General features: G+C 35.4%; 1 protein-coding gene across 1 annotated transcript; it reads right to left on the bottom strand.

Annotated features, from left to right (window-relative positions):
• Positions 1-322: 322 nt before the first annotated feature.
• Positions 323-15358, bottom strand: LOC128959913 (histone-lysine N-methyltransferase 2C-like). The gene is made up of 9 exons (XM_054305948.1): positions 14970-15358; positions 13971-14834; positions 11941-13906; positions 11748-11866; positions 8217-11666; positions 4560-8158; positions 832-4491; positions 582-764; positions 323-515 (listed from the first exon to the last, which is right to left on the bottom strand). Exons 1-9 carry the CDS (start codon positions 15037-15039, stop codon positions 423-425), a joined length of 14004 nt encoding a protein of 4667 aa, XP_054161923.1. The 5' UTR covers positions 15040-15358; the 3' UTR covers positions 323-422.
• Between the last annotated feature and the right edge of the window lie 1749 nt (positions 15359-17107).

Genomic DNA, 17107 nt, shown 5'->3' with positions numbered 1-17107 from the left:
ATTAATATTATTATTTATATATATATTTATATATATATATATATATATATATATATATATATATATATATATATACCTGTATAATTTTATTACAATTTTTTTTAATAATATAATGCATAATAAATTACAGGTTTTGTTGTTATTGCACACAAACCCTATACATGATATCAATTGTTAAAATTCTGTACAAAATATTTTTAAACAATAATCGGGTCAATGAATATCATTTGTCTTTTGATTATTAATTGAATTATTAATTACAATAAAATGCAAAATAAAATTATTGTTTAAAACAAAAAAAAATAAAAACATTATTTAATAATAATTATATGTAAATTATATACTATATGTTGATAATGATTTCCAAAGCAATGATTTTAATTTAGTAATTAATTTAATGTGTTATGAGTTGAATGTGTCAATTAGTTCATCCATTTGCGACAATTAGGAGCTTCGCAAAGACATGGGATCTTGTGTTGATCGTCTTCAACATCAAACTTATAATCGTATGTTAACTAAAAATATATAATAAATATTAATAAAAATAATGCAAACATAACAACAATAATAATGATAAATACCTCTTCACCCCTTAGGATCTTTCGGTTAGCAATAATTAATATTTTATTTTCTCTATCGATTTGCACGGATTCGGCCACACAATTGGGATTACACGAGTGATTTACATAACGGGCCAAACCTCCAGACAAAGTGGCATCGATTACACGATTGTCATCTAAACGAAACATATATACTCCGCGATTCTGTAAAAAACAATACAATTATTGAAGACAAATATATCAGTTGATAATTATTGTGTTAAATCAATACCTGTGCCTCAAATATACGTTCATTTCGTTCAGCAATTTCATTACGTATGAGAAGACCGATGTACTCGATAACCATTGTGTGCTTTTCGATATCTCTGACAGCGTAAAGACCGAGTCCTTGTATACCACTTCTGGCCAAATAGACGTTATTCCTCCACTCCATCTTCATTTTCCGATATTGAGATGACTTCGAGTGCACAAATTGTTTGACATATGGAGAACTTTCTTCCATTCGACTCAATGATGACTGTATTGAGGAACGAGAAGATCCAGTGGTCGATACATGCAATCTATGCGGTCGCTTGAAGTGAGTCCGAAGTTTTGGCTCAGTTCGTGCACAACCCGTCGGGTTTATAGCGAGTGGTAATTCTAGAAGTGGTGATCGACCGTAACGAAAGTTATAGTCATTTAATGTGTCGATTCCGGGCAATGATTCTAATATTCTGACAATTGCTGGTTCTGATAGACCAAACAAGTCTTCTCCGGTAATATATTCAGTAAATACTTTAATTAATTTGGCCTCTAATCTCATTTTAACAATTAATTCAAGTATCGGTAGCCAAACATTTTTAGGTGATGTATCTCTGAAAACAACATTTTTAAAGCCTTCCTCTTTGACTTCAACTACAAATTCAGGTCTATTGGACACATCACCGATCGAACAAATATATTGACATCTTTTACCAAATCTCCTAAAACTCCAATAAAATCTAATTATCTTATATCCGATGGGATAGATATAGTTTGCATTATGAAAGGCATGCAATTGGTGTGGAAGTAGTTGTCCGATGTTTACAAATATAAGATTTCCAATTCTAAGCAAATGATTGTCTCCCATATGAATCATTGATGCGATCTGTTTCTGTTCGTCTCGATTGACATAAACTCGTCGATAAACGACAAATGTTGTCATCTCTTCAGGATTTGGTATTTTTGGTGAGTGTTGTGAACATAATAATGTCTTATCTTTAAAGAACATACACTGATCACTGAGAGCACAGGGAAAGTGGTAAGAGTTAACACAACGAGGTTTATAACATTTGAGTGAAGCACCCGTTTTCTTGCATTTAATACACTGCAAACTTAGCGCTCGTTTACACGCCTGGTCTACATTCATAAGGCCTCCACTCATCATCTCATAGACCTCTGAAGACCAAAGCGCACAATTCAAGTGAACCCATTTGTCGACATCCATATTGAGTAGACGTGATGGTCCATCTGCTTCTCCATCTCCTAATTCATGACATAAAATACATTTTCTTCTCTCAACTGCATTTGGATCAGGTTTGACACAAATTTCCATTTTATCTAAAAGAAGTTCCGTTTCTTCTTCTTCTTCATCATCTACTTCTTCGTTCTCTGTTTTAATCATTTTATCAAACGTCTGAAAATTCCAATACTTATATCGCGAATCTTTCCATTGCTTAACAATCGGTTCTTTGGGTGTCAATGGACGAGACATTTGGTTTTCTGTCTCTATTTCCACTTCCATCAAACTGTTCGGCGCTGTTAATTGTTCTTCAATCGAAAGAGTCGGTAGTTTTGGCGACAAATTTAAAGATAATATTTCGTGATCACTGATGTCATCGTCTTCCATCATTGGACTCATTGGTGGCAAGAAATCCATAGAGTTCTTAACAATTAGAGGTTTTTCTGTCTTAATTTCAGTGACACTCTTATCATTGGAATGTCGGTGAACCACAACAGCTGTCGCCTCCTTTTCTAGAGTTGGCGGACGTCTGTTTAAGAAATTAGTGCAACAATTGATACTACAAAATATCACTTCTTCCTCCCCTTCCAATTGTTGCTGTGCTAAGAGTGGTAATTCTGAACAACTCTTTTTAATGCCAGCATTTAAAACAACAATATCACAGAATTTACAGAAATTTTTCATGACTTGTGTTTTGCCGCCGTTTACTAACGAATCGACATTTGAATTATCATTTTCTGAGTCAATATTATCTTTATTATAAAGACCTAACTTCTGATTCGGAGGTGTTATCGATCGCTCGACTATTTCAAAAGTATTGGGCGCAGGAATGTCCAGATATTTGGCTAATGCACTCAATATACCACGAATATCATCAGCAGAAGATAATGTAAGAGTAACTCCAACATTGCCCGTGTCTTTGAGTGGAATCGATGGAATAGTTTTTAGTTTAAGTGAAGTATTTGTATCCAAAACATTTTCTTTGTCTCTCTCTAAGTCATTCTCTGGTTCTCGTCTTTCAGGTGTTGTTGAAATATGTGGTCTAATAGGAATCGGACGGATTGGTATCGATAATAACATTGGAATTTCTGGCGAAGATCTGTTATTATTAATATCTTTGTATTCACTATCATCGTCTTCATCAACACTAATATATTTAAGTGCTTTAAATGAATCAATAGGACAGTCATATATAACAGTTTCCGGTGAAGATGAAGAAACTATAGTGTCTGGACTGTCACAGTCGCGGTAATAACCGGTAAATTCAATATCATTTTTATTTGAAGACGATGTATGAAGTAATGGAGTCGAGAATTTAGAAAATTCTTCGTTATAAAAGCCACGACTTGTTGAGGGCATTCCAATCGATGAACTATTGCAACTAATAAAACTACTCGACACGGTTTGAGCACTATTAACAACACTCGGTGGCAATGATGGTGTCAAAGGCGGTGCTTTGTTTGGTCCAAAAGGATAGGTTGAGTAGTAATCAATTGTCGATGAAAGAAATGCATTGCCATAACTTCCACGAAGTGTTGACTCTTTTGAATTGAAATCTGGTGCATCAAATGGTAAGAAAACATTATAATTGGGTTTCAAGACAGGTTCAAGCACTTGGAGTGGTGGTAAAGATCTTAGTTGTGTCATCAAAGCTGTCAAAAATAGTTCACTATCTTCATCAGTTCGAGTTTGTGAAGCCTTTCGAGATCTCTTTTTAGTGGGAGGTTTGACACTATCGGACACTCCATCAGGACTTTTAGCTTCTTTTCTTTTAACCATTCGTTTTCTCTTTGGTTTTAGTTCTTCGGGTGGAGGCGTAGGTTCTCGTTCCAACTGAGCCCTACGGATGTCTAAATAAGACAACTTTTTCTCTGGTGAAACACCCGGAGTAGTTGGAGTCGTTGGAGTCATTGGTTGAGTAAGTGAAGTGCTTGCAATTGGTTCACTAGTTATTTCACTTTCAACAATTGGTACCATTTCTTTATCTTCTTCTGTTTTCGCCTCAATTAGAGGCAGTACTGAATCGATTTCATTTTCAACTATATTTTGCTCATTATTATTGGATTCTTCATTTAAATCAATATTATTATTTAAATCATTTTGTTGATCATTTTGTTTTACAATAGTTTCAACAATTGTCTTATTTTGTGAGTCAGCTGAGGGACAGTTTTGTAAGAGTTGTTTGAGTAAAGCATTTTGATTATTATGTGCCAACTCGTCATTTAAATCATTTGATTCATTGCTTAATTCATTTGCTGTATTAATACAATTGTTTTCAACTACTTTATCGTCATTATTATTGTCATTAACTGACACTAAAAACTTAGTTTCATCGGATGTTTGATAGATTTCCGATACATTTGTTGATTCTATCGATTGTGATGTTTGTGGTTTCGGAGTTGACATCGTTGACGGTGATAATGGAGACGGTAATGATATTGTATTGTTTACCTATTAAATCAATTTATTATATTTAAGAAACATTTTGTTTAAAGTTTTTACTAATAAATAACAAATACCTGTTCATCCTTAATGGCAACAATTTGCTCACTTAATTGACATGACTGTGATTGTGAAGAAATCTGATCTATCGGTTCGATAAACTCTTGTTTTATGTTTATTGTAATATTGTTTTGTGTCTGTACATCAACATCTTTATTATCATTATCATTATGTAAGTCATTGACAGCATCATTATCGTGACCGGATCCTTGTTCATCAATATTAAAAGAAATGGAAGTCTTTGCTTCGCCAACAATTGAAGGCTTCTGATCATTGGTTTCACTATCAACAGACGTTTGTGACTTAAAGTGCTGTAAGTCTGACATCATATCATTTGGATTAGAAACTAACAAATCTTCTGAACTAACAGATAACATATCAGGTGCTGACATATGCGTCGATAAATTATTTTCAGATACTGGATATGAAGCCGATACAGGTATTGTTCTGGCAGATGATTGAACCATTTGATTATCATCACAATTACTTTGGAATGTGTTCAAAGACATAGTGTCAACATATGAATTTGGATCAAATTCATTAGATGACATTTGGTGGTGATAAACATGCATTTGATGTACAGGTTGTCGTGGCATTGGAGAAGTCGTAGCTACCTGTGGTGAACCATACATTCTCATATGTTGTTGCGGTTGTTGATGTTGTTGTTGAGGTGTTGGCTGTCCTAAAGAGCCTGGATATGGTGGAGGCGGTGGTCTTCTTATGGACATTTGTGAATGCTGATAGTTAGGTGGCAATTGTGCGGGATATGGTTGGCCCACAAGTTCATTATAAGGTCTTTGTTGATAAACGGGTTGTTGGTGTGGATATCGAAACATTTGCATATCATTTGACTGTTGATAATGACTAGTTGGGTGTTGGGAAGGTATTTGCTGACCCATTGTCTGCACTGGTCTTATTTGTTGTTGCATTGGATGGTGATATGGATTATCTTCATTATGATAAGTCATTTGCCTAATAGATGGACCATCTGGACCAGGCATCATATAAGAACCTGCAGGTGTTGTTTGTTGTAGTGGTCTAATAGATGACATTTGCATCTTTTCTTTGTGTTGATAGACATCACTAAATGGGTTATTATCATCTACTATATGTACAGATTGAGCTGACATTTGAGGCCTAATGTTTGAATCATTTGTTAGTGGGTGAGTCATTGGTGACTGAACCATAGGTGATGGTGGCATAGGTGCCGGTGAATGTAAATTTGGAATCGGAGAGTTCTGCATTAAAGGAGAAGGTGACGGTCCTCCCATAGGTGATGGACTCATTATAGCTGGTGATTGAGGAGTTGCAGGACCTGCCAAAGCTATAGGAGTCCCAGGACCTGATGATCCCAATGCCATTAGTGGAGAATGAACTGATCGGGGTGATGTCTGCATTGATGTTATCGAAGTGCTACCAGGAGATTGTGGTAAAGATATAGATGTTTGTGAAACACCAGGCATTGACTGTTTAGATCTCTTTTGATTAAAATCATTGGTTAACATTTGGTGATGTCTTAATGATTTTCGAATCTGTTCTAATTGTTTTTGAACGGAACTAATTTCTTGTGTAATACGAGTCAATTCATTTTGATCCGTTTCATTCAAATCGGTTCCATTCTTTTTGCATTGTCTTTGTTTAGTTGTTATCATTTTCTTAGTTTTTCTAAGTTTTGCCACTTCTGTTTCATAAAATTTTTGTTGTTGTGATAATAAATTATTTTGTTGAATAAGCCAACTCTCATATTGAAGTTGTTGCTGACGCTCCATATCGTTCATAGGTTCTGCTGGTGGTACAGGTGGTGGAGGAAGACTCACCATTTGTCTTATGGGTGACATTGACGGCATTAACGGAACATTTGGTCGTATTGGTTGTCGTGGAGATGCTATTCTGACACTCGTTATTCCCATTTGATTGATTTGAACTGATTGAAACATTTGATGTCTTTGAACCGGTGGACCCATTCTGGGACCCATTTGTGGTAATCGTGTCTGTGTTTGATAAGCAGTATTTGCAATATTCTGCCAGTGAGGTCCTTGATTCGCATTCGGGACCATTTGTTGAGAATAAGATTGCATTTGCTGGTGAGGATGTGTTGTCTGTACAGAAGCAATGTTTAATGATTGAATCGGTTCGTCTGATAAAATATCTGCTTTAAGGCGTTCAAACTCGACATCACTTAACAAAGAGTCTGATTGAGGCATTAAACTATCGGTTGGATATGTTCGTGACTGTATTGGCACAGCCTGTCTTTGGTCTCTTTTTTCCTGTTCCACTAAATCTTCGAGTAGCAGTGGTTGCTCCTGAAGTAATGTAGGCTTGACTTGTAGATGTGGATCAGCACATCCTGATTGAGCGCTATCTGGCTTAACATTATGAGTCATTTGTGGTGATGTTTGTGAATATGGCGGAGGAGGTGGCGGTTGCGGAATTTCTTGCTGTTGATGTCGATATTGAGATGAATGAGTATATGAAAGTCGATAATCTGGAGGTTTATTCGGTGTTTGCATTTGTTGTACATTTTGTACCAATGGATTATTTTGTTGTCTAATAGAAGGTTTTTTTTCATTAATATTGATATTAATATTAGTATTAGTAGTTGTTGTTGTAGTAATAGTATTGGTAGTAGTAGTAGTAGTAGTAGTACTAGTAGTAGTGTTAGTATTATTATTATTAATATTATTATCATTTTTCTTATTATTAGTGTTTTTCTCAGTATTGTGTGATTCGATATTTTTCCCATTTTTTTCATTTCCACTTTTATTCTTATTTTTGTCGTCACCATCTTCTTTGTCATCCAATTCATCCAAATGTTCATCAAATATATTGCTTTTTCCACCTGTTTTTCCACTTAATGTTTTATCGAGTTCTGGATCGGCGTATTCAAGAATATTGAAATCATTTCCTAAACCTAAAAGTTCGTCGTCATCGAGATCTTCAACAGGACATTCTTCTTCAATCAATTCTGGGGTTTGTTGTTCTTGAAGTTGTTGTACGATATCACTGGTTGTCGGATGTTTTGCATTTGGTTGAAGAGTTGGTTGTAATTGCACTTTGGTTTGGCCGTCACTTATTTGTTGAGCATTAACTAAGTTTGTATTCATAACTGGCTTCTGAATGCGTATCTGTGTTTGGTTTTGAATCGCATCATTATTCTGCACATTCATTTGTAGTGGTTGTGTCTGCCGCACATACATTGGCGGTCTCATAGAAGGTCTCATTGTAGTTGATCCGTAAATGATATTAGGATTTTGTTGGACTCCTGGAGGCATACGAGCCCCGGGAGCTAATACAGGATTATAATGACCTTCTGTACCTGATTGTGATAATGGTTGACTTGACGGTAAACCTGAATTCGGATGAACCTGTAGTGGCATTCGAGTCCATTGTTGTTGAGATCTCATTGGAAACTGTTGTGGTTGTGATACTAAAATGCGTTGCATTCGGGAATCGGGTAAACGATTTGAAAGTAGACGCGGATCACCCGCATTACCCGGATGTCTAAACACTTGATCAGATTGAAAACTTGTTGGCACTCTTGGTCGTGGTATCACTCCTGGAGGTATAGGTTGGCGAAACATACCATCACTAGAAGGAGCCCTGACTGGATTATTTGCTATTGAAAACAAATCATTATTCAAACAAATCATAAATAATACAACAATATAACATACGTGGCCAAAGTCGTGGAGGTAGTTCTGCTCCCTGTTGTCTTCTAACCTGTTGTTTCTGCAAAAGGTCTCTCAAATGTTGTCGCGATAATTGTGTTTCAGTTCCTTCTTGTATTCTTTCACTCATTGGCATTGGAGTTCCTGGAGGTTTGGCATATGGATCATGAAGTGGAGAAGGCATTGGTGTTCCGGGTTGTCGTGCATATGGATCAACCAGAGTCTGAGATGGAGGTGCAGGAGGTCTCATCATTGTTGGTTGTCTTATATTTAGCAATGAAGGTCGCGAAGCAACAGGTCTTGGAGTACTTGGCTGATAAGCATACGGATCGTGTTGTGATGTTGACGGTGAATGAGGTGGTTGAGGTGATTGTTGAAGTGTTTGTTGAAAATTAGGATGAGGTGTTCCGGGTGGCTGAGAATATATATCAGATGATTGCGACACTCTTGAGTTTGGGGTTTGTCTTAAATAAATATCTTCTTGAGAGCCAAAAGGCGATCTTTGAATAGATTGTTGTGGTCTAGGGGTCATAGGTTGACAGGCATACATATCTTGTTGTTGAAGATTAGTTGATCCCATTTTCTGAATTTGTTCATTTTGAGGTGACTGTGGTGGTTGTGGAGTCGCTACAGGTCTTGAATATGGATCAGTATTAGGAGACGATATGTTTTGATTGAATGCATCAGATGTTCGCTGTCCAACTCTTTGACCAGCATTTTGATAAAGACATTCATTATTTTGAATATTTTCCATTGAATCCGATGTAAACGATTGCTGATTTCGCTGACTAAAAGAATCGACACATTGTTGTTGGCTTTGATTTATAATGTTATTGTGAGTCGGAGAGAATGGACTTGAAATTGGTGTCTGTGGCTGTGGCTGACCATATGGACTAACAGGTAATGGTGTTTGTGTTTGTATGTGCGGATCAGTGCTTTGAGGCCTAGGTGTTGAAGGAGGTGTTTGAAAAGTTTGAGGACCTTCTACTGATGGTGTCTGAGACATTGAAGTGTTTGCCACTGCAGCTCCGGGAGATGATGGAGAAAATGGTGACCGTTGTTGAGGTGTCCCCGGCCTTACAATTGGTTGTAAAGCCGATATTTGTGGTTGAGGTCGGGGTGTGTTTGGCGGATGAGAATAAGGATCATATTGCATTGACTTGGATCCAACGGGTAATTTGTTTGGATCTATTGGTGGTCTGACTCGTGAAACTTGAATGACTGGACTCATTGGTGATGGACCTGAAGGTGAATGAACTTGAGGTCTATTTATCATAAATGGATTCTGAAGTGAATGACGAGGAGACTGCATAGGCATATCCTGAATATGATGAATAGGTGACGCCATATCACTTCCATATTCAGGCATCAATTTGGATGGCGAATGTGGAATATTATGAATTGGGATTCGGTTAACATCAGCTCCGGGCGATATTTGTCCCGATATCGGTTGGTTCTTAAAAATTGCTTGTCTTTGTTCTTGTATGACCTGTTGTCTGGACGCTTGTAAACTTTTCCATTGTCTTTCATTTTCATTTTCCCGAACACCGGTAATATTGGGAGTATTGACTGTAATGGGTTGACGTATCTCTTTAATCGACACTTTTTGTTGTTCAGACTGTGCTTTTTGTATTCTATTTGCCGCACGATTTTCGCGGGCTTTCTGTAGAAATGGTTGTCTTTGATCTGTTGGCAATTGTCGCCATAATTTAGATATTTGTTTAATTCTTTCGTTCCAATTGGGAAACTCTTGTTTAAGATTTGGATGATTTAGATTTGCATAGAGAACGGGTGAAATAGTTGCCATTTGTCCCAATGCTTCATCACTTTCCCATTTAATCATATTTTTCTGTCCCTGAGATGTAATTTGCTCGTCTGCTTCTGCAGGCCATGGACTCTGTGGTTCAGTAATTTGTGGACTAAATTGAGAAGATATCGGATCATTCATTTGCATCGAATATGGTGATGGCATTGGATTGTATGGATTTTCCATTAATCCAACTGAATTCATATCAGGAGTCTGTTTTGAATGAATCAATTGTGGCAATGGTACTGAAGAAGGAGGCATTAAATTTTGTGTTGGCGGTGGACCTAACGGTGATGTAAGAGGTGGAGGAGGAATTTGGATTGGAATCGATGGCTTTATGTCAGCAATTATTGCAGAGTTAGACGACTCCAACAATGAATTAAAGTCGTTGCTGTCATCTGTATTTTGTGGAGACAACACACCTTTGAAAAGATCTTCAACCTCTTTACTATCCATTTGTGGTAGACTTGATGCGCCAACAATTCCATCTAAATTAAAGTTAGGACTCAACAGATCTATTGTATCATCTTTTGTGTTCTCTTCATCCTTAGCACTGACATCTAAATTATCGAGTGACTCATCAGTCCGATCTAAACCGTCTTCATTGATTAAAATATCCATAAGTTCATCATCAGGTGGAAGTGGTGGTAACAAATCATTAAAGTCGTCTCCGTCTTGAAGATCATCTTCAAGTGGACTAACAGAACGTTCATCCAAAAGTCGTGAAGTAATTTCTTTTTTAGGTTTTTGAGATCTAACGGCTGCAGCTTCTGTTGGCGTCAAAACTATCAGTTTATCATTTTCTATATTCTTAGATAAATCTTCCTCATCATTACTTAATAGATTTAAATCTTTAGAAGCATTTGATTGGTTGGAATCTAAGTGAGTGTTTTCAAGAAGTAATTTGCCGAAGAATGCTTCTTGCATATACGATGGAAAACTATCCTGAAGTTGACTCTTCTTTTTACTAATCCGTCGTCTTCTTCGCGGTTTATCTAAATTAAGTGACTCACTGTTACCTATTATATCACTTCCATTGACATCTAAATCAGGATTAGATACGAGTTCTTCATTATCTTTACTCATTCTTCCTCTTTGTTTTACAGAAAACCCTCCGATTCCTAACTTATGTAGTCTTCTTTGACGTTTCTTTTTCTCTCCCAATTCATCAGACTTAACAGGAACACCATCTTCAGCTACCTTATCATCTAGAGATACCGTGTCATCTTCTTTAGGAATATCGGTTTCCATTTCTTCAGATTTATTCGAATTTAAAGACAATTGATTTAATAATTGTTTGGTTCCTCTCTTCATTCTTGTCCTCTTTGGTTGTTCCACTTGAAGTGCTTTTATTTGACTTAAACCTCTATCGGAAAGCATAACTCCATCGACTAAATGATAATTTGATTGAAATTTTGGAACAACAGGTTTGATATTAGAAGTTATAGTTGTTGTTCCTGAAACTGAAGTCGAGGTTTGAGTGACTTGTGGTGTCATAGCATTGGAAATGTTAGATATTTTGCTTAGAATAGAATCTTCTGAATCTCTTCTGTTAAAACATTTTGTAGTCGACTCTTGTATTTCTTCATTAATTTGTTTCACTGAATCTATTAATTGGTGTTTAGTGGCCAAAGCTTTAGCTTTTCGAGCTATTTGTCAAATAGTATAAAACATTAAATAAATAAATAAATAATAATACATAACAATAGTACAAACAAATTATCACAAACCTTGTATATGAGGCGCTAATTCATCTTTAGGTCGACAAAGAAGACAATGATAACCAAAATCAGCGGCACTTTCACAATCATCTTCAGTAGTCATACCATCACATTTAGAGTGGAGCCAACTTTAATATAATTATATAATCATTAAAATAATTTCAATTTTTAACATTTTATACTTTTATTAAAAATAACAAACCGATTGCATTGAATGCATTGAATAATAAGATCACTTTCAACATATTCTGTCTGACAACCGGGACAAGTAGCCTGACTGGCACAGGGACCACATTCAGTATAATTTTTTTGCCACAAAGAACCGAATCCCGGATCGGTTGACTTGCATTTAACACAAATAACACACCATCGACACTTCCAAGTGCCCTGAGGTACATCATCTAAAGGAGGGTCTAAACAGTAAGTGTGATAACTAATGTCACAATCATCGCACAGAAGAAGCCGTGCCTCATCATGAGGTTGTCCACAACCTTCACAAACAGTACACTCTAAACAACGCCAACCTTTGTTGAGCACAACTTTTGTCACTTTAATATTTACACAAAATGGATGATAACATTGTGCGCATTGAGAACATGATATAAGACGACCTTCTTCTGACTGACCAAAACTTCCACACATCGCACACACGTCTTGTGATAATACAAAGTCATCATTGATTGAACAAAGAAGTACTTTGTTTTCATTGGCCGGATCATCGTCTTTAATCTTTTCTCTGACTTCTCCTTCTTGAGCTCCAATTGATGTCAAAGTGATTCCAGAATTATTTAAAACTATAGAACCAGTCTGACCAGCAAATGGCTTAAACTTTGCTTTCGGACCTCTTTTTCGTCTAAATTCTACTGTTTTGGCTCTTTTTCTACCGGGAAATTTTCCGCCTCTTTTTCCGGAAAAATTCAGTCTCTTTTTACCCGATAGTTTACCGCCAAATGGAACGGAAGGTCGACCTAATGTAATGTTTGTCGTTGAAAATTGTGTTGCAAACGGTTTCACTTCAGATGTATTATCTAATGTATTGCCCAATGGTTGGACATCTATGTTGTCAATACTTCCCATTGAATCTTCAGTGAATGACCCAAACGATTCTCGACTTGCATTGAATATATTGTCGGGAATTGTGGCGTCATTTTGGATGTCATCTCTTGACTCAACACCGGAAACACTAGAATTCTCACATACTTTGCAAACATAATTATTAGCAATTTCTGTAATGAGATCATCATTGCATTGACTTAGTTTTGGTTCACACGTCGGATGAATTAGTTTGCGACACGTAATGCATTGAAGCATTTCACTTTGACAGGCCTGTCGGTAGGCCTTACCACAGATAGGACACGAACTACCTTTGTTTCGCTGTTGATAACAACTATCGCAAACCGAATAATTCATGTGCCATCGAGAACTGGGACCATTACCTGGGGTTCTGGCTCCACAATCACCACAAACGCGACAATCTTTACATTTCCAGCCATGCTTTGGGACGGTTGCCATTATTGGTCGCAAACAAAAACTGTGATAACTTTTATCACATGAGTCGCAAACTAACATTTTATTTTCATCTCCAGGTTTACGACATGTCTGACACATCTTGCAATCGGGACATTGCCAGCCGGCTCTTACATTTGGAGTGGCGCTCACTGGAGGATCCAAACAAAGTCCGTGATAATGATAACCACAACTCGTACAGAATAAGAGATCGTGAATATCTCCCGGTTTTTCACAATTTACACATAAGGCTTCACTTTTAAATAGAGTCACTGCTTGTGATGAATGTGTTCCACATAATAGTGACAGTGATTTTATATCTTGAAAAGCACCGCTGATAATAGCACAGGCATAATGATAAAACCGATTACAGGATGGTTTGGCCTCACAGACAATGGTAGCGCCATATTTATTGCACTCAAAACATTGCTGTTGTGCGCCATCACATACGGCTTTGTCCACATTAAGCATTTCATCCGGTTGTACGTTCTTTGACCACACAGCGCAACAATGATGTGCCCAACAGTGACCCGATGGCTCAAATAAGCTCATTATTATTGATTTATCATTAAAACCAATCGTTTTCATTTCATCTAAAGGCCCCGGAATTACTTTCTGTATTTCAGTTCCACGTCTAATAAACTTTTGAGATAATTCTTTACCTGTTTTTAAAATAAATCATAAATTAATTTAAATCTTATTACAGGTATTATAATAAATACATACCTGTTCTAACAGGAGAAGCTAAATCTGATGTTTCAGTTGACGAACTTCCAGGAGTTATATCAGAATCAGGTGATGATCTTCGTCGTACAGAACGTTTCATTGGGTTAAACCCAGGGGTTGGATCAAAACGAATCAGTTCTCCCAAAAAGTGTAGAGAATTTTCCGATAAATTACAAAATATACAAACTTTTGAACTAATTTTAAGTTCAGTTTCATTATTAGAGTCATCAGAATTAGTGATCATAAGATTTGAATTACTCGACGGTATTGAAAGTTCAGTTCTACTCGTGTCTGGTGTTCGACAACCGTTATTACCAGAGATGGCTTTTGATGGCAAAGCGGGTGAAACATTAAAAGAATTCAATGACTTTGGTGACTGTAGATCACCACCGGATAGATTAGAGCCAATGTTTAATACATTTAATGTTTTGCGTCCTCTATTTCGTGGCCGACCAGGAAACAAATTTTTCCTTTGAATCGGTACCTTTCCATCCTTTCGAGGTCTTCCTGGTCCTCGTTTTGATGGCATCAGAGGAACTGGTAATTTGGTACCAGACGATGATGACTGCTGTGATTGCATTTGAGTCTTATTTAAGTTAGCATTTGATGATTGGCTTAAAAGACTGGATTCAAATGGCAAACGAATTGGATTTATAGAGACTATGGGTTCAAGAGATAGAGGTCGCGATACCGTCGAGTCGGGCATAAGTGACGGCAAATTGTCGTCACAATCATCAGTGAGTTCGCCGAATAGCGTGTCGTTTGCATCCAAGTGAGCAAAGATAGAGTTGTCATCGCTTTGACTGCTGGCCCGACGGGACAACAAATCAATCTCCAATTCGGCCGAACCTATCGTTAAGTCAACTGTTATTATAAACAATTGAATTGATAAACAAAATAAAACTCATTTAAAAATGAAAACAAATGCAAAATCAAATCAAATGATATCTCAAATAAATCAATGAGTGATCAGTAAATGTCAATCAATAGCAAACAAACCGAAATCTTGAGAGTTGTTATTGTTGTGGTTCGGGTCGTCCATCGAGTTGTTGTCCACATTCATGTCCATCGCAACGATTACCGATTTGGCCACAAATGAATTGGTCACTAATTTCAACGCATTTAATAGTTTGAGTGTCCAGTAATTGACATCATTGAAGACAATCAATGTGTCAAACAGTATATCAATTAATGTAAATAATAGACAATTGAAGACATGATTGCATTATATTTTAGCAAACTTTCGACAAACTTATCGAATCTAAAACAACATATAATATAACACAACATATAATATAACACAACATATAATATAACACAACATATACTGTATTATACACTCATATTATAGACCCTCCAAAACAGTGATGCTTTACATTACACTGTAATTACACTATACTATACATTCACATACATTATGCTATACTCGAAGGTCAGCACATATTACAGTACATATACAACAACTCTGTACTCCAAACACTACATTAACAGCCATATTGTGGTCCAAACTAACTGTTATGCTGTGAACACACATTTACAGGATGTCTAATGTATACATTCTATACAATATACTGTAGTATTACAAACACAATGTGTACATAAACGTCAATAGTGTTCAATGTTTTCTAATGCAATTAGAGTTCGGGCAACTTTCCTATGTAAGTAAGTTCCCAAATAAATTCCTTTCAAATTCCCGTAAAATAGAACAAATATTTTATGTTTTATCCCTTCATCGCTAAAAAGGAAAATATATTTTATATTATTATAATTAATAACCAAAACTCAAATATTTTGCAAACAAAAAATCATTGAAATATTTTTTAATAAATATGAATTCAGAAAATTTAATAATACTAATTAATATATAGTTTGATATAAACATCTTTTTTATAAATGGAAAATTATAATAAAATCTGTGGCTAAAAGATAAATATGTAATAGCTAATGAAAACAGATTCCCCAGGAATTCCCAGGGTGCAAATAAATATGGAAATTTTATTTATAAAAATTAGGGAGGGAATATGGACGAACCCTAATTGTCATACAATTAGCACACATTATAAAAACATTATTAATTTATTTGCAATTTATTAACTAAATTATAACTACAGTATTAATACAATGGATTTGCTGTATTTTGCTAATTGTTTGCTATAAGTTTAGTAATATATTATTATTATTTAATTATAATGATTAGTTAATAAAACTTTTATAAATCATTATAGTAGCTTAATAAATTATAATAGTATCATGGTCACTATTCGTAACAATATTATATATTCTACTAATTACATTATGTAATTTACATATCTATTATAAGCAGGGTTAAACAAGGGTTAGCGGCCCTTATAACTTAGGGCTATAACTTAGAGGGATATACCCTATTTTGGCTATTTTACCCCCAGACCAGACTTTTTAATCAAATTAAAGATTGTCTTAAAAAGGAAAACTGGTGTGTGTGTGGGGGGGTGGGTGTGAGGTTAGGAAGTGTTGTGTGTGTGGGGGTGGGTGTGAGGTTAGGAAGTGGTGTGTGTGTGTGGGTTGTTTTGTGAGGAATAAGTCAAGGGATGGAAGGACTAGTAGATAATCGAAATAACTAAACATATGATAGATATTAGTCTATAACTTAAAATAAATAAATAATTTTGAGTTATTTCACGCGCGCATAATATAATCAATGTATTTAATACACTGTTGTACTGCACGCGCAAACAAAAACGAAGCCCACAATTAGGAGTCCAAACCTTAATTTTTAATAACTTATTTAAATTAAATTATTAAATAAAAATGAGTAAAATAGTTAAAATAAATTATTGTGTTAAAATATAAAACTAAAATATGATTTTAAGATAATAATAATAAAGGTATATACAGCATATTATTATGTTATATTAATTATTTTTACGTTTTAAATCCAGAATTATTATCTATTTTTAAAATTTTAGTTAAAATAAATTAATTATCAATTTAAAAATTAAATGATTAAAAATATTAATTGAAAATAAGGAAAATAATTAGCATCTCGTCAATAGTCATTATTTATCTAAATAAAGCATTATTTTATTAAAAATATTTAATTAAAAAGTAAAACATTAACTATTTGTTGAATAAAGTTATTGTTAGAAGTAGAAAATCAT

This window comes from Oppia nitens, unplaced genomic scaffold (genome assembly GCF_028296485.1).
Source record: "Oppia nitens isolate AA-2021 unplaced genomic scaffold, nextdenovo-longstitch-racon4-pilon3 scaffold4_pilon_pilon_pilon, whole genome shotgun sequence".
NCBI lineage: Eukaryota > Metazoa > Arthropoda > Arachnida > Sarcoptiformes > Oppiidae > Oppia > Oppia nitens.
Note: the sequence above shows the minus strand (reverse complement) of the source record. Positions and strands in the feature narration are given on the sequence as shown.

Excerpts from the sequence above, each read along its gene's own strand:
- LOC128959913 (XM_054305948.1), bottom strand. The coding sequence starts at position 15,039 with ATGGACATGAATGTGGACAACAACTCGATGGACGACCCGAACCACAAC. Across the intron at positions 8,159-8,216 it reads ACCTCCACGACTTTGGCCAC|CAAATAATCCAGTCAGGGCT; the intron begins GTATGTTATATT and ends TGTTTTCAATAG. Across the intron at positions 516-581 it reads AGATCCTAAGGGGTGAAGAG|TTAACATACGATTATAAGTT; the intron begins GTATTTATCATT and ends ATATATTTTTAG.